At 33.0% G+C, this 20000-nt stretch overlaps 3 protein-coding genes across 3 annotated transcripts in view; 1 reads left to right on the forward strand and 2 right to left on the reverse strand.

Annotated features, from left to right (window-relative positions):
* LOC137616421 (uncharacterized) overlaps positions 1-20000 on the forward strand; it is a 742648-nt gene that overhangs the window by 140450 nt on the left and 582198 nt on the right. The gene's annotated exons all lie outside the window — the stretch shown is intronic.
* Positions 1-20000, reverse strand: part of LOC137615874 (uncharacterized) — a gene marked incomplete at its 3' end in the record, with an annotated part of 165388 nt that overhangs the window by 32039 nt on the left and 113349 nt on the right. The gene's annotated exons all lie outside the window — the stretch shown is intronic.
* The window catches only part of LOC137616736 (uncharacterized), an 88945-nt gene that overhangs the window by 8586 nt on the left and 60359 nt on the right, over positions 1-20000 (reverse strand). The window contains exons 13-25 of the mRNA XM_068346738.1: positions 17810-18070; positions 17526-17657; positions 17081-17248; positions 14915-15016; positions 14464-14579; positions 11715-11904; positions 10464-10790; positions 9866-10107; positions 9175-9244; positions 8231-8391; positions 7371-7570; positions 6176-6335; positions 786-900 (exon numbers count right to left, since the gene is read on the reverse strand). Of these exons, the coding sequence (XP_068202839.1) occupies positions 786-900; positions 6176-6335; positions 7371-7570; positions 8231-8391; positions 9175-9244; positions 9866-10107; positions 10464-10790; positions 11715-11904; positions 14464-14579; positions 14915-15016; positions 17081-17248; positions 17526-17657; positions 17810-18070 (2244 nt within the window). The remainder of the gene's footprint in view (positions 1-785; positions 901-6175; positions 6336-7370; positions 7571-8230; positions 8392-9174; positions 9245-9865; positions 10108-10463; positions 10791-11714; positions 11905-14463; positions 14580-14914; positions 15017-17080; positions 17249-17525; positions 17658-17809; positions 18071-20000) is intronic.

Below are 20000 nucleotides of genomic sequence, written 5' to 3' on the forward strand. Positions count from 1 at the left end.
AATCTCTCCCTTTTGTTCTGATCGCACAGGGCTGTCTAGCTTCTTTAACTTGACTTTTAACTCTAATTGTATGTTTTCAATTAAGAAGAAAATTCCTTAAGCAAACCTTAGATATGTTACTTAGAGATATTCAGTTGTAATTCAAGTATTAGATTTGAAATAATTTTCACTATTAATAAGGATCAGAATTCCAATAAGATCAATGACATAACATCCAGATTTCATTGTTTGATAAAAAAAAAGTCTACAATGTTATGCTAAGGTGATTGCCCCTAACGTAAAATATTCATCCATGGTCAAATGCCACTCATAAGAATTTCGCTTATATTATTTTTAGCTCAAAGGAGGAACATTTTTAATTACGATATGGGATTTGCTGAAGTTTCGCCCGTCTTTCTGAACTACGGAAATCTAATTCATGTAAATTATATATTGATATGTATGTAGGCTTCAGTGAAATGATCACGGAATATTGTTTAATAGAGTTTTTGAGAGCGAGCAGCCTCCAGATTTTGACAGTTAACTAGCATTTTTGTGTCCTTTTCAGCTTTATATTCTGTCAACATGAGTATTTATGGATCAAATAATGAAACTGATGGGTGCTCCTCTGTCAAAGTTCATGGACTCATTAAGAAGTCAGATTAAAAGAAAATTAAAGAATATATTATTATTATTATTATTATCATTATTATTATTATTATTATTACTTGGCAGAGAAACTGGCACTGACTTTGTTTACTTGATTGCCCATAACTACACAAGACCCCAAAACCGGAGCTACATACCTCGAAGTCTTGTAGCAGCCCGAACTGCAAACCTGTAGGCTTCTCCTTCCTGTAGTGGGCAGTTGTAATATCCGTTGTAGTCTTTTCCATCCCCGACTACAAATGCGATTGTGCTCTTGAATGGAAATTCGGGAATAGAATTATATAGAGATACATAATATAGTTAAAAGGACTCTTAAGTTCTTTCCGTATCACCCGAGAACCAAATGAAATATTCGATGTTTGCTTATGACTGTTCGCTACACAATACATTATTAAAGTTGCTACACAATACATTATTCAAGTTTTAATCAGTTGCATACTGCTAAGAGGTATAGGAGTTCTGTTCGTTGGAAAAAGAAAATCTTGAATGTTTGTTCACAGAGCTTTCTTAATTTACTGCAAAGTGTGACTAACTATCTATCTATCTATATACCAAGGCACTTCCCCCAATTTTGGGGGGTAGCCGACACCAACAATGAAACAAAAACAAAAAGGGGACCTCTACTCTCTATGTTCCTTCAGCCTAATCAGGGACTCAACCGAGTTCAGCTGGTACTGCTAGGGTGCCACAGCCAAACCTCCCACATTTCCACCACAGATGAAGCTTCATAATGCTGACTCCCCTACTGCTGCTACCTCCGCGGTCATCTAAGGCCCCGGAGGAAGCAGCAGGGCCTACTGGAACTGCGTCACAATCGCTCGCCATTCATTCCTATTTCTAGCACGCTCTCTTGCCTCTCTCACATCTATCCTCCTATCACCCAGAGCTTTCTTCACACCATCCATCCACCCAAACCTCGGCCTTCCTCTTGTACTTCTCCCCTCAACTCTTGCATTCATCACCTTCTTTAGCAGACAACCATTTTCCATTCTCTCAACATGGCCAAACCACCTCAACACATTCATATCCACTCTAGCCGCTAACTCATTTCTTACACCCGTTCTCTCTCTCACCACTTCGTTCCTAACCCTATCTACTCGAGATACACCAGCCATACTTCTCAGACACTTCATCTCAAACACATTCAATTTCTGTCTCTCCATCACTTTCATTCCCCACGACTCCGATCCATACATCACAGTTGGTACAATCACTTTCTCATATAGAACTCTCTTTACATTCATGTCCAACCCTCTATTTTTTACTACTCCCTTAACTGCCCCCAAAACTTTGCAACCTTCATTCACTCTCTGACGTACATCTGCTTCCACTCCACCATTTGCTGCAACAACAGACCCCAAGTACTTAAACTGATCCACCTCCTCAAGTAACTCTCCATTCAACATGACATTCAACCTTGCACCACCTTCCCTTCTCGTACATCTCATAACCTTACTCTTACCCACATTAACTCTCAACTTCCTTCTCTCACACACCCTTCCAAATTCTGTCACTAGTCGGTCAAGCTTCTCTTCTGTGTCTGCTACCAGTACAGTATCATCCGCAAACAGCAACTGATTTACCTCCCATTCATGGTCATTCTCGCCTACCAGTTTTAATCCTCGTCCAAGCACTCGAGCATTCACCTCTCTCACCACTCCATCAACATACAAGTTAAACAACCACGGCGACATCACACATCCCTGTCTCAGCCCCACTCTCACCGGAAACCAATCACTCACTTCATTTCCTATTCTAACACATGCTTTACTACCTTTGTATAAACTTTTCACTGCTTGCAACAACCTTCCACCAACTCCATATAACCTCATCACATCCCACATTGCTTCCCTATCAACTCTATCATATGCTTTCTCCAGATCCATAAACGCAACATACACCTCCTTACCTTTTGCTAAATATTTCTCGCATATCTGCCTAACTGTAAAAATCTGATTCATACAACCCCTACCTCTTCTAAAACCACCCTGTACTTCCAAGATTGCATTCTCTGTTTTATCCTTAATCCTATTAATCAGTACTCTACCATACACTTTTCCAACTACACTCAACAAACTAATACCTCTTGAATTACAACACTCATGCACATCTCCCTTACCCTTATATAGTGGTACAATACATGCACAAACCCAATCTACTGGTACCATTGACAACACAAAACACATATTAAACAATCTCACCAACCATTCAAGTACAGTCACACCCCCTTCCTTCAACATCTCAGCTTTCACACCGTCCATACCAGATGCTTTTCCTACTCTCGTTTCATCTAGTGCTCTCCTCACTTCCTCTATTGTTATCTCTCTCTCATTCTCATCTCCCATCACTGGCACCTCAACACCTGGAACAGCAGTTATATTTGCCTCCCTATTATCCTCAACATTCAGCAAACTTTCAAAATATTCCGCCCACCTTTTCCTTGCCTCCTCTCCTTTTAACAACCTTCCATTTCCATCTTTCACTGTCTCTTCAATTCTTGCGCCAGCCTTCCTTACTCTCTTCACTTCTTTCCAAAACTTCTTCTTATTCTCTTCATATGACTGACCCAATCCCTGACCCCACATCAGGTCAGCTGCCCTCTTTGCCTCACGTACCTTGCGCTTTACTTCCACCTTTTTCTCTCTATATTTTTCATACTTCTCTATACTATTACTCTGCAGCCATTCTTCAAAAGCCCTCTTCTTCTCTTCCACTTTCACCTTCACTCCTTCATTCCACCATTCACTGCCCTTCCTCATGCTGCCTCCAACAACCTTCTTGCCACATACATCACTTGCAATCCCAACAAAATTTTCTTTTACTAACTTCCATTCCTCCTCTAAATTACCAGTTTCTCTTACTCCCACCTCATCATATGCCATTTTCAACCTTTCCTGATATTTACTTCTTACCCCCGGTTTTATTAGCTCTTCAATCCTCACTACCTCCCTTTTACATCCACCTACTCTATTCCCCCACTCTTTTGCTACAACTAATTTTCCTTCCACTAAAAAATGATCAGACATACCGTTAGCCATACCCCTAAACACGTGCACGTCTTTCAATCTTCCAAACATTCTTCTAGTTACCAACACATAATCCATTAATGCCCTTTCTACTACTCTTCCATTTGCCACTCTTACCCATGTATACTTATTCTTATCTTTCTTTTTAAAGAAGCTAGCACCTATTACCATCTCTTGTTCAACACACATATCTACCAGTCTCTCACCACTCTCATTTTCACCTGGTACGCCATACTTACCAATGACACCTTCTACCTCTCCAGCGCCCACTCTAGCATTTAAGTCACCCATAACAACTACATAATTCCTTCTACCCAGTCCTTCTACACACCTAGTTAAATCATTCCAGAACTCATTCCGATCTTCTTCACTTTTCTCACTACCTGGCCCATACGCACTGACAAACGCCCAACATTCCCTACCCAACCTAACCCTTACCCACATTAACCTAGATGATATCTCCTTCCATTCCACTACTTTACCTGTCATCCATTCACTCAGCAATAACGCCACACCCTCTCTCGCTCTTCCCCTTTCAATCCCAGACACTCTACCAGACATTTCACCAAACATCACTTCACCCTTTCCTTTCATCTTTGTCTCACTCAAGGCCAATACATCCATCCTTCTACTTCTAAACATACTTCCAATCTCACATCTTTTACTCTCTATCGTACTACATCCACGCACATTTAAACACCCCAAAACTAGAGTGCGGGGAGCAGTCACTCTCCCCCCAGCTCCATCTCCTTGTCGATGTCTCGTAGGAATTTTTACAGGAGAGGGGGTTCCCAGCCCCCTCGTCCCGTCCCTTTTAGTCGCCTCTTACGACACGCAGGGATAACGTTGGCGCTATTCTAATTTTTATATGCCCCCGCGGCCACAGGGGGCATAACTAACTATAAACTATATATAAAAAAAAAACATATCTTTTTACATTAAGACATGCATTTCAGGCAATTTACGATGATCATGTGATACAAATCTCCAGACCTACACTGACTAATGACATCTATTTTCTTTTCATTTTATCCATAAAAGCCAATTGATATTCGTGTGAATTTACACAGCGTGATTATATCTCGTACCCATTTTGAGTCTTGCTTTAATGTATTTTTTACACAATTTATATGTAATCGATTTCATATACCAGTGCTTTTCATAAATCTTAACTGCTTAGTAATTTCCAAAATATATTTTGTTTTTTGGTGCAGCTATGAAGTAGCTCCTTCAAATATTTGCTGCTATGTTTATTATTATTATTATTATTATTATTATTATTATTATTATTATTATTATTATTATTATTATTAAATGCTAAGCTACAACCCTAGTTGGAAAAGCAGGATGCTATAAGCCCAGGGGCCCCAACAGGGAAAATAGCCCAGTGAGGAAAGGGAATAAGGAAAAAAATATTTTAAGAGTAGTAACAATATTAAAATAAATATTTCCTATTTAACTATAAAACTTTAACAAAACAAGAGGAAGAGAACCTAGATAGAAAAGTGTGTCCGAGTGTACCCTCAAGCAAGAGAACTCTAACCCAAGGCAGTGTAAGACCATGGTACAGAGGCTATGGCACTACCCAAGAATAGAGAACGATGGTTTGATTTTGGAGTGTCCATCTCATAGAAGAGCTGCTTACCATAGCTAAGGAGTCTCTTCTACCCTTACCGAGAAGAAATTAGCCCCTGAACAATTACAGTGCAGTAGTTAACCCCTTTGGTGAAGAAAAATTGATTCGCAGGAATGATAATAATGGGCAGAATTTCAAAGTGAAAGGAGAAAAAGGAAAGTGTGATGAAAAGAAAAGCAAAACAATGAAAATAGTATTGAAAAAAAAAATCATACTGTTATACAATAAAAACTAACTGTGGTGAGAGAGGTCTAAAATAAGTAACAAATAATATAATAAGAAATTCAGTGGGATTCATCAGAGCTAAATTACGACTGCAATTTTGGTAATTATAAAACCAGAATGAAATTAATTCTTAGTACTCGCTAATCTTGAAAATTGTCCATTAAAGAGTAATTATCTCTGGAAAGCATCATGGCCGTAAAAGTGGCTGATGTCTAACAAATGATGTCAGCAAAAGGATTCAAATGTTATCCTTGACAGCGTTGTAGGATAAGTTAGACATGACCTCTCTATCTGTTATGAAATGCTCCCCGAGTGAGAATAGAATCCATTTTAAGTGCAAGATAGTAGAAAGAGGGAAATACTTTGATAATAAAGGTTACAGATTTTACACAAATTACTAAACAAAGGACGCATGAAAACAGTCTTAACTGCGATCAGATTCTAAAGGGTGATGCTGTTTTCATGCTAAGGAAAAGAATTTATGCAGCTAGTTATGAAAAATAAGAAAAGTGTAGTTAATATGAAATATTTCCTCCAGAACTCAGTTGATGGAGTTTACAAGAAAAGTGCAACTAAGCAATCAGGAAGTGAAAAACAGGGTTATCCAGCAACAACTTCCGAAAACAATAATGTTACTTACAGATGATATTTCTCCAGCAATCCAAAAAGGCCCATCAAGGCAATCTATTTTTTCTTTCCGGCCTTTTCGATCTCTAGTGACTAATGCTTCAACCTTCCCTTGAAGATCTTCTACTCCCTCGCCATCTTGGGTTACGTGTTCTACTACAATGAGGAAGGAGCTGAAAAAGAAGAAGAAGAAGAAGAAGAAGAAGAGGGACGGTCAACAAAGTTGTTGTGATCAGAATCAGAAAGTGTTTTTGAGGAGAATGAGATCATTAACTTTCTCTCTACATCTTAGAACATATTTCTAACATAATGAAGAAAAAGAAACAAGAAGAAAATATTGATAAAGATGGTAGGCCTAATGCTTTAAAGATTATTATCAAGATCATTGTTGTTGTCGATGTTTTTATCGCTTTAGAGATAGTAGTGTCAATTAGGATAATGAAAACAATAATTATAAAAATTATATCATAATTGATAATGATAATAATAAGCATGATAATGATATCGAAAACAATTAAACTGCTGTTTTATTTGTTGTTTTGCAAAGAAGCTACGATCACCTTTCCAAGATTTTGGTCTTGCTTGAAAGATATCTTGAGGATTGAGATGAAAACGAGCAAAATAAAGTTAAAGGAGTTGGCCAGATAAGTGGTAAAAGAGAGAGAGAGAGAGAGAGAGAGAGAGAGAGAGAGAGAGAGAGAGAGAGGGAGAGAGAGAGCAGACGAAGAAGGCAATGGATTTGGTATAGAAAGGAAGATGCAAAGAACCTTGGTTATCATCAGTCTATACATTGATTCCTTATGGCATTTTACAGTATTACAGCTAGAAGAATATGTTCCAGGGATGACAACAGATGTATTTTCTCATGAATGAGTTTAAAATCCAAACTAACAATGATTCTGATAACTATCTTCTTTTCCAGATTTCTCAAAAATTGAATGATTTGGGAAGAACTCGAGAGAATTTGAAAGAACGAGAAGAAATTCTATCTCACAAAAATGCTTTGCAACAAACATGAATAACTAATAATTTATGTGTCTCTTCAAAGATACCTATTGCTTTACCACTTGAATTGCTCTTGTATAATCAAATAGATCTTATATTCAACTAGTTTTATCCGCCAGGTAATTAAATCAAGTTATCAATGGAAAATTTCCGAAATTGAGCAGAAATGTAATTTCCATGATAGCTTCATTGAAAATGTTTACCTATTACCATCTCCATCATTGGTGACCCGAGGTAGTGAAATTGCTACAGAGGAATTGGTCTTCTCTCCAACTGTGAGGGATCCTTCAAATTCAGGGAAAGGCTTCGTGACCAGTTCTTTTGTGGATTCATTTCCACAAATCTTTGTATTGCAACACCATGCTCGGACCTCAATTATTTTGCCAGGTGGAAGGTCAGCCATCTAAAAAAAGAAAATTTGTAAAACTGATTGATAAAAAACCACATGGTAAAGATATAATCACTCTGTCACAGCTTTTTAATTGATTATCGAAATATTACTGCTATTTGGGTTGATTAAAGTATATTGAATTCATATTCTTATTGATATTGTCTCCTGTGTACATTCATCATAAGGATAAACTTTGAAAATCACCAATGGATATATGAAAGCTAAATAAATTAGTTGTGATTAAAATGAAGATTTTCATTATCAAGAATTCGGAAGCTGGATTTTTCCTGTCTCTGTCGCTGTCTCTCTCTGCCTACTTCTCCCTCCGTGAGAATATTTGGGGTAAAATGGCTAATTCAAAGGCTTTAAGACAAAAATAGCCATCAAATCTCGAATATTCCAACCAATTTTAAGCGTTCCCATTTAAACTAACATGATTGTCAGTTTAGATTCTTCATAATTCATCTTAGTTTTCCCTTCTTATATAGATGAACTACTTTTCAAGTCTTTCAAAATTTGTACTTTTAGTGGGTCAAATTCCCCTTATCTCTGATCTCTGGCTTCCATCACTTATAAAGCAAATATTGCTTCATTTGAAGACGTCCTTTAAGCTGCCACATGAAATCCTTTTTGATTCCAGGTGACCCATTCAAATGAAAATTTGGGACTTACCTGACAGGTCATGAACTCGTCTTCTGTGTACGGCTTCACACAGGATTCTTCCCCAACAGTTAATGTACAATTCACAAGTTCGCCACCTGGCTGCGTTGGAGGAAGTATAGTTACTGGGGAACCTTGGTCTTCTGGTAGAAGTATTTCCGGGGTGCTTGGTTCTTGGAGCGAAATATTAAAAGGACATTGATTAATAGCTATATCTATGGTTGGATTCATTCTAAATCTGTTGTTCCTAAATGCATTACCTAAAGTTTGGAACTGAATCCAAGTCTTTGATCGGGTACATTCAGTAACACAAACACCTTATAACCTTCACTCAGTCATCCAGTAAACTTACTGGCGAGGTCCTTGAACAAAAGTTAGAAATTATCTTAGGTTCTACGGAAGGACGTTGTCCAACAATTTAGAAATTACTGGTTCATAAGTTAGAGAGACTTAGAATGGAAGCCTTTTTCACTTTCTTGTTACACATTCTTTTTCCTTTATTTATAAAAAAGGAAACAATATAACAAGATATTATGGTTAAAATATTATTAAATCTAATTAAATGTTAAAGAAAACAAATATTTTACAGAATTAAAACATTGGCCCAAAAACACAGGAAACTACTTGGATGAAATATAACTTTAGAAATGATCCTTTCAATAATTATTGAGCGCATTCCTTAATAATGATGAATAATTAATAATTAGATACTTTCTTCATCATCCACTTTTCTTATTTTGCATATTTTGAAATCAGCATAGATGAATAGTAAATGCGTTGAAAATAAGATCGTCTCAAACCAAAGCTAAAGTTGTTTAGGTTTTACAATTTAAGAAGCAGCTGGGATGAAACTGAATGAAACTTCTTACTTTCCACAAATGTTTCGATTCTTTCAGTCATTAAGTTTAAAATGCTTTGAGAAATATCAGAAAGAAAGTCCATGTCGTTTTACTCACCGGTTTCTGCCATGAGAAATTTATAATATTCAGACTCTCCAGATTTCCCATCAGAATTATATATCTGCACCTGAAATGATCAACTAAAATGAACACAAAATAGAAAAGAAAGTTTCGATGTAACCAGAGATGAGATTATAAGTCAATCTGTTATGCTACAAATTATACAAAAATTACACAGTCTCTCTCTCTCTCTCTCTCTCTCTCTCTCTCTCTCTCTCTCTCTCTCTCTCTCTCTCTCTCTCTCTATATATATATATATATATATATATATATATATATATATATATATATATATATATATATATATATATATATATATATATATATATATATATGTTCTATATATATATATTATATATATATTATATATATATATATGTATATATATATATATTTTTATATATACATATATATGTATACATATATGTATACTTATATATATATATATATATATATATATATATATATATATATATATATATATATATATATATGTATATATATATATATATATATATATATATATATATATATATATATATATACTTATATAGATATATATATATATCATTACAAAAGAACAGCAAAAGATGTCTCATAAAATGTGTTATAATATGAGGATTTCTTATGTCTGAAAAGAATAATATTCGCAATAAGAGAAGAGTAAAGATAAACATATTTTACTCACGTATGTGTAACCTCTTGTATACATCTTCCCTTTAGTCAAATTTGATATATTGTAACATCCATCATATTTGATAGTTTTAGGACAATGAGTTTCACTCTTTGAGATGAAAAGACTTGAGTGAAAACCCTTCCCGATGTAATATCCGCTTATTTCCCCATTCGGCGGACAGGGGTCGTTCCACATCAGCCTTATTTTGTCCTCCCCCAGAATGGCCACGGTCAAATCTTCAACGGTCGGAGGAACTTCATCGAGAAATAGAGGAAAAGGTTCAAGATTATTCTGTGATAATATACACATCATCTACGCCTGACCCATTCAGCTTAACTCTCTATCTCTAATTTTTGTCAATACTTATCCTATTTGAGTTTAATCTTACAATTACCGGTACATATCAAATAGTATATTCATGGTCTTAAGAAGTCACAGTGATTAAATCAATTTCATTCATTACATCACACAATTATATTCATTGAGAAAAAAGAATCTGTTTAAATTTCTTTGAATGATTATCACTGGTTGTCAAGGGATAATATTTATATGAGATTAGGCAACCTAAGAATTATGCATGAAAGAAATCTTCATATAGGCCTATACTCACCATCAGTGTCTAACTTGGCAGAGATTCCAAGTGATTCTGATATGACAACGCCATTGTAGATCACCGACACATTCACATCGTATTGCAATCCGGGAATGAGGTTTCGGAAGATGTGTTCAATTGACTTTCCTGAAATCGGCAGCGTTTCAGATTCCGAGCGACTGATGGCCGTTTGGTTGCAGGCGAGGAATGACGAGAGGTTGAATTTCAACTCATAATTTCCATCAAATATTGAGGGACATCTATTCTGAATCTCAGCCGTACATCTTAAACTACCAGTTCCATAATTTGTACAGGCTGGTTTTCTATCAAATGTTACAGTTGTTTCTGCAAAGAGAAAGAGGAATAATTCTCAGGAAAAGTCCGAGAACAAAATTGGCTTTTAGGTCAGTGAGATTTTCTTGTTATTTTTTATCTTTATTCGTGTGGACCTGAAATAGATTCACGTTAAAGACTACTGCAGTTTGTACAGTACATCTGGTCACAAGAGCAAGTATAAAGATAATAAAGACAGGTAAACATGAAGGGATATCGTAAATGCACAACTATTCTTATCAACAAACACACACACACACGCAAATCTATTTATATATATGTATATATACAGACACACACACACACATATATATATATGCATATATATATATTTATATATATATATGTATATATGTGTGTATAAATACACACACAAGCACACACACATACATACATATATATATATATACATATATATATATATATATATATATATATATATATATATATGTATATATATATATATATATATATATATATATATATATATATATATACATATATATATATATATATATATATATATATATATATATATATATATATATATATGTATGTATACATATATATGTTTATATATAAATATATATATATATATATATATATATATATATATATATATATATATATATATATATATATATATATATATATATGTGTGTGTGTGTGTGTGTATAAATACAAACACATGCACACATATATATATATATACATATATATATATCTATATCTATATCTATACATATATATATATATATATATATATATATATATATATATATATATATACAGTATATATATATATATATATATATATATATATATATATATATATATATATATATATATATATACTGTATATAAGTGTGTGTGTATATGTGTGTGTGGCATTGCGGGAGTATGACAAAGGTGACATGATAAAGACTCTTTCCTTACTTTTAGGAATCACGGAGTGCGAGATGCAACTTGCTTTACTGTTTCCTTCCAAACTGTCACTTGCAGTAACACAGACATCAATTTTTGAGTCCTTTAGACTTTCCCCAAGAAATGTCTTCTGCAGAATTCCTTCATCTATAATTCTTAATTCTGCATCACCAATGCGGTCTTCTTGGCAGCTGTTCGTCACCTGATAAAGAGAAGCAAAAGGGAATTTGGTTATAATGGTCACATGTGATTGGGGGTGCTGAAGGTCTTCTGCTTGAGGATACCATCACTTTATCTCTTGGAAATTGACATAATATATTATAACAACATATTTAGTACCTTTTTAGGAAATCGTCTATCATTTTTAGCATTCATATGAAAGCAGATAATAACAATTAATGAAATATTTTTATAATAAAGAAAACAATTGCTCCGGCGATAATCTTTTACTCTCCGTCTTTGTAAATAGTTTATTGTGCTTCCTTGTATAGCTTTGGGAATTCTTATCAACAAAGTTGCTGTCAGTATGTACTCTTTTTATCTGCAAAACCTGAGCTTCAGCCTTAAGCCCGAAAGGGTAACTTTTATCACTAGGTTGATAATTCATGAAATGGCATCCTTGCCAGTGATTCCGTCATTCAACAGGACCTAAAAGAATATCCCTTATCCCTTCAGTAAACCTTTTATTTTCTCAGTCTACAACTCACTATTTTCTGTCTCCTTTTCTACCCTTCTATACCAAGATCCCTTTCTTCTCTTCTCGTCAGGAAATTTTAAAAGATTCTTTTTTTTTATTCCCTACCTTTATGGCTTTAACTATATACCTTACTTCATCTATTTCTCCCTTTATTTGCTCTTCTCTTTTTCTTTTTATCAAGTTTATTCATCTTCATTGCTTCCAATACTATTTTCACATATCTCTATCGAACTCAACTATCTTGACTTTTGCCTAAACCAAACAACAATCAGGTGTAAATACAATCACTTTTCTTCTCACCATTTCTTCCACTATGTTTCATTAGCTCTGTATCAACACAAATTCTAACAAGGTTTCTTTTTTCTTTGTCACTATTTTCTCTTTTCCCAAGTAAAGAATATTCATCTTTGAACACTCACAAACTTCCAACAGTCCAGCCAAACACATTTTCAAAATATCCCATTCTCATTTAATCAGGAAATTTCGTACATTTCTTCGCTTTACCACCCCATTTACACACGTCCAAGCTCCTAATCCTTAGTATTTCATTTCTTTGCCGAATTTTTTTATTTTTAGTAGAGGAATGCTTGATCAGACAGTTTACTTTTGTATCAGAAGTTTATATATATATATATATATATATATATATATATATATATATATATATATATATATATATATACATATATATATACATATATATAAATATATGTATCTCTCTCTCTCTCTCTCTCTCTCTCTCTCTCTCTCTCTCTCTCTCTCTCTCTCTCTATATATATATATATATATATATATATATATATATATATATATATATATATATATAATATATATATATATATATATATATATATATATATATATATATATTAATTTCATTACTTTTATTAATTTTACATAATGATAATTGCAGATAGGCTGAGGAACAAATCACACACTGGCTAGGTTAAATAAAATTTGGAAATCAAAAGGCCTGAAATTACATACAAAAAATCAGGCTATATATCAGTTTAGTGAAGTCGGTGTTACTGTATGGAAATGAGTCGTGGTATCACAATGAAACAATATCCAGCAGATTTTGTAGATTTGAGAACAAAGCACTCAAAAATATTACAAATGAAACTGTAAGAGAGATTACTCGAGTGCCATATGTGGATGATATTATGGTTAGGGCTAGATGGAGATGGTTTGGGTATGCTCTTTGCACTCCTCAAGAGAGAATAATTGACCAAATATTTATATATATATACATATATATATATATATATATATATATATATATATATATATATATATATATATATATATATATATATATATATATATATATATATATATATATATATATATATATATACATATTTATATACATATATATATATATATATATATATATATATATATATATATATATATATATATATATATATATATATATATATATATATATGTATATATAAACACATATACGAGTACTTGTGCTTGGAGTTGGGCATGCTCTTCGCAATCCCCAAGAGAGAATAATTCCCCAACTATTTAATTGGGCTTTGCAAGGCACTAGTAGAATTAGAAGACTCAGGCCTATATGGCTGAGGATTAGAAGTGTGAAATAGGAGATGATGAATGGAGATGTATTGATTTAAAAGCTCAAGATAAAGATGATTGGCAAAATCTAACCGCGGCCCTTTGTGTCAATAGGCGTAGGAGGAGATGCTAATGATGATGATGATGATGATATGTATATATATATATATATATATATATATATATATATATATATATATATATATATATATATGAATATATATATACATACATACATATATATATATATATATATATATATATATATATATATATATATATATATATATATATTTTATATATATATATGTGAATATATACATACATATATATATATATATATATATATATATATATATATATATATATATATATATATATATATATATATATATATATATATATATTATATATATACACAGTATATATACACGAGTACTTGAGCTTGGATGATTACTATCACTCTTATTAATAACATACATTAGTCGTAACAAAGTAACGATGCTGCTGCTTATAGTAGTCATCCCTCCAAGACAGAAGCAGGTCATCACTCATACTGACTTGGGTTGGCGGTCGGATAGACCAGTCGTCTGAATCTGAAAGATGAACGAGAAGGTTAACTAAGGGAAAACAAATATTCTGCACAACTTAACTGTCATAGTTCTGGCTACAGTTTTCATCTTTCAAGAGATGATGATAAATCACATGAAAAATTATAGTTTAAATTAATTCAAAGCATAAGAGATTATTTTCTATTCAGTAACAAATCAGCGAGAAATAGGCTTTTGGAAATATGGATCTTTAAGGACAATATTGCAAGAATCAGCAGAGCTTTCATTGGAAAGAAATTTGATGGCATTGCAACGATGCTTAAACAAAACTACTCTAAAGCAAATCCCGAATCCGAATAACTGAGTCAGACGATACTTACCAGATTCAAAACAAGAGCCCGTGTGTGGATCACAGCGCTCTGACCCACACTTCTCAGAGCAACTTTCTGTACACTCAGCCCCAAAGGTTCCTGTGGAGCATTCTGGGAGAGAAAAGCAAATAAAATTCCTGGCTAATATTAAATGTTCGAATGTGATATCAAAAACACAAAAACTCAACACTGCAAACTCTCACACAGACAATTGCTAATAAACTGCGATGCAAATAAAGTCATATTTTTTTTTTTTTTTTATTAAGTTTCCAATTCATCTAGACATTTTTAACTCAAATGTAAATGGTTGGGGGAACCATTATGACCAGTAATTTACTTTGATTTAATGAAATTTCCTTTTCAAAACACTACAAAACCGTCTACCTGTAGTTTAGATATAATTATCCTTCGAGAATACGGCCTGAAATACGTGGCTAAATCTAATTTGGATGAAATTGATTACTCCATTTCTTACTGTGGGACTGTTTGACTTTTCAAGTATAACTATAAAATAAATTGAGATATTGTTAGATGATATAAAAGACATAAAAGGGAAAATTATAATCCTGAGTAAACTAAGAATAAATATTAGAGTTGCATCGGTAGGATCAATATCATTGACAGTACTATATCAAAAGGAAAAGGGATTGAATACAGATTTGTTGAAATATCTTATGATTTTGTCTCTATAGTCAATTTCTTTTAGCGATGCAGATTTGCACCGACTGGCAGCGGTGCCCTTTTAGCTCGGAAAAGTTTCCTGATCGCTGATTGGTTGGAGGAGATAATTCTAACCAATCAGCGATCAGGAAACTTTTCTGAGCTAAAAGGGCACCGCTGCGAGTCGGTGCAAATCTGCCTCGATAAAAGAAATGGACTATAGTAAAATTGCCAAGCAGATTTTTTTTTTTTTATAAAAGCCTCGTGATTTCCTAAGCTTGTGTCCCACGAGACTTGTTAGTCTCTTATGCCCGTAATCATCAAATGTTATAAAGACAATCACAGTGAACAATGTTTATTATTTGATGAAGATCAATCTTTAATTCAATGATGTATATTGAAAATGAAAACTAATGTATTGATGTGTAAACTTGACATGAACTTCTATGGCTTCCTGACATGCACACCAACCACCCTTCGACTCCATCTTTAGTATCTTCAATAGATGACACTTGTCAATCATCAATCCCTCAATGTATAGGAAAATACTCCAGGTAAACTTCCTCTTCCAGACGATTGACATTGTTCACTTTTCCTTTCTCTTTTATAAAATCTTAAGGAGTCATTGAAATGAGGCACATCATTTAGGAACAAAGTACATTCGTTTATTTAAGAACTGGCTATAATAATTGACAAAGACTACTATAACTACCCGGTAGTACTATTATTATTACTTCATTGTTATTATATTTTACATTTCATTTAGTTTATTCATCAAAATGTCTGCTATCTTTATCTTTATAAACGTATTTGCTGGTAAAATATATTTTTTAAGGTTAGAAACATTATTGATCTTAACTTCCATAAGATAAACAGTTATGTACAACAAACATGTTAAAGTTTGTTAATATGATGACGGCAATAAAACGAAAAATCTAACATAATAGGTTTTAATTGATTTGCTCTAAGCTCAAATCTGGACAAAGATTCTTTCACAGTAATTAAAATCATAAAATGGAATGTATAAAGAAATGAATCGGCGGAGAGGTAAACACTGAAATTCCCAAAAATAAGACAAACTGAAAAAACCATATATAGAAACTCTCAAAGAATAGACATAATCTTAATTAAATTTGAAAAGTATCTTTGAAAAACTTTATATTCTGTAAAGTTCTTGACCATTTGTAACATCACCCTTTCAGGACAAAGTGTTAGATGTTCAAGATTTTTGAAGCCTTGAAATCTAAATCTGTCAGGTAGAGAATTCTTGCTGAAGTGATTTAGGAAAGTGATACTGGCATGGGATTGCAAATGAATTTGTTCAAGGTACATTTTATGAAAAGGAAAGGAAAGATTTTTAATTTCAAAGTAGTAATTATTGTTAGTTAAAGAATATTTTGTTATTAAGTGTTCATTACAGAGAAGAAAAATAGTATAGTGATCATTAAGATAAGATTTAAGACTTGAACCTATATTATATGTTCAGAACTGCATGCAACTCTGTATCTCTCTCACCTTCATTACACATGGGACCTTTGTACCCAGGAAAGCATGAACAACCCATTGGACTCGGCAGACAAAGAATCAGTCCCTTGCAAGAGTCTGGAAAAGGTCCTAGATTTTCTAGGTATTTTTTGTCACAGTGAAACTGACATTTGGTTCCAAACCAACCTTTGGGACAAGCTGAAAGAAACACGTAATCGATCATATCTTATAAACTTTCTCATTGTATGAAAAAATAAGTAATTTCGGGTGATTTTCAGGTAAGAAGCACAAATATATAATGAACCATCAATTTTATAAGGCTGCTAAGCGATAACAATTCTGATCATATTTGATTTGAAAGAAATATATTTCTCGTTTTCACATTCAATCAAAATCTAACGAAACGAAAGGGAAGAAACATTGAAACAAAACGTTTAATGAGGAAGACAAGAATGAGGAGAAGAGAACAACTAACCATGTTGACATTCCTTTCCTATGAAACCAGGAGGACATAGGCACTCTCCAGTGTAGCTGTGGCACTGTCCGCCATTTTGACAATTAGGACATCGGTTGTCGCACTTTGGCCCGAATTTTCCAGCTTGGCAGTCTTGTGTGATACAAAGCAATGACAACTTATAGACACATGTTTGCTTCTTTATGAATTGTGCTTCTTTGGCATCTATTTAGAAAAGAGAACCTGATGCAACATTTACCCTCCGATAACCCTTGATGCGGAAAACAACAAATCATTGTTCTCACCTCTAACAATAACGTTAAGATAACATTCATTATTTTCTGGACCTAAAACATGCAGTCCACTGTCCTCAGGTTTCATGTCTTTAATCTTTAGTTTGTAACTGTAAGGAGAATTCCTAGCAAGAGAAAGATCACCCGCATTCCATGCTGGACCAGGCAATCTTAGGAGTGAACTATCCACTTGACCATCTCGGTTAGTGATGCTGATCTCCAAATCCTCACCGTTGCTACACTGCCACGTGTGACTGGCACTTTTAAAGGGAGCTAGAAAGAAAGAGAAATCTCATGATTATCGGGGAAATTTAAGTCTCGTAAAGTACTATGGCGTTTTATTAATCAGTTACTATATAGATTAGATGCATCAACTCTGAGTAACTAAATTACTGCATACATCTAAGATGTTCTAAAACCCATGTAAATGACGTTCACGAATTTAAGAAATGAAATTTTACCAGAGAAAAACTTAATGATCTTCCTTCCAGTTCCATTTCCTGGATTAGAATAGTTAGATGTAGCATTCAGTTTCATAGAAGAGTATTGTATGTACAATATATATATATATATATATATATATATATATATATATATATATATATATATATATATATATATATATATATATATTATATATATTTATATATATACATATATATATATATATATATATATATATATATATATATATATATATATATATATATATATATATATATATATATATATATATATATATATATATATATATATATATATATATATATATATATGTATATGTATATATAAATATATATATATATATATATATATATATATATATATATATATATATATATGCATATATATACAACAACAACAACAACAACAACAAATGTATCCGTTCCTAGTCCACTGCAGGACAAAGCCCTTGGACATGTCAATTCAATGCCGGCAGGGGTTTGGCCAGTTTCCATCACCACACTGGTCAGCACGAATTGGTGATGATGGAAGATTTTTGTCTGATCCCCTCAGCACGTGAACCTAGTATGGGGGGCCCTGACTTGCAGAGCCTTGCTGATCATGGCGATAAGCAAACCCTTTCACAACGTTTATGAACTCCCACTACAAAAAGATATATATATATTTATATATATATATATATATATATATATATATATATATATATATATATATATATATATATATATATATATATATATATATATATATATATATATATATGTGTGTGTGTGTACACATTTGTATGTATGTGTGTATATATACATAGTTTATTCGTATATATATATATATATATATATATATATATATATATATATATATATATATATATGTGTGTGTGTATGTATATATGTATGCATGTATATATATGCATACATATTCATCTGTAACTTTTTCCTTTAACAGTTATGATTTCAAAGAAAAAACAGTGAGAAAAAGGTCACTGTCACAATCGCAGTTCTAATGATGAACTGTTTATAAATCTCATGTGCACATTAACATATCAAAATTTAACACAATTTTCATAAAACTCTTAATTACGACTTTTCCACTCGAGTGATCCACCTCAAAACATTTCTCTCCATCCTTTAAATTATGTTAACACTTTGCCACTTCTACATCTCTACATAAAGCTAACCACTTCTCTTTTTCTATCACATATACCATGCAAGCATTTCACCTCAACGGTCTGAACTTCTACTTTTTGCATTCAACATCAACATATCAATTCTATAAAACCGATTTAGCTTGCTAATCCCCTCATACATTCCATATGTGGCCTCCATAAAAGCTTCAAGTCTCTTTTTAAACTTTTGTACCACCCTATTCCCTCTCTTTTTCATCTGTTTACATACTCACCTCTTATATAATCTCAACATAACTGGCTACATTTACTCTGAAATACCTATAAAATTCACTAGTACATTTACGCTTAAAAAGTAAAACGAATGACCCGGATGCAGTTTTCGGATTCGTGTCTCAGAGATCTCACGCTTTGCCTACCAGCCAGGAAGCCTAGTGCCCAATCGATGCCTGGATACCGCTGACCGCTACCTTTCTTGCGAGAACAGAGTTAAATGATCACTTGTACATTCCCTCTATAATACCGATACTGTATGAGTTACTTGTAGGTTATATCTCTCATATTCCTATATAAGTCACTTGCACATTTAATCTGAAATACCTATGTAAGTCACTT

The sequence above is a fragment of the Palaemon carinicauda genome, chromosome 22 (genome assembly GCF_036898095.1).
Source record: "Palaemon carinicauda isolate YSFRI2023 chromosome 22, ASM3689809v2, whole genome shotgun sequence".
In the NCBI taxonomy this organism is placed as follows: domain Eukaryota; kingdom Metazoa; phylum Arthropoda; class Malacostraca; order Decapoda; family Palaemonidae; genus Palaemon; species Palaemon carinicauda.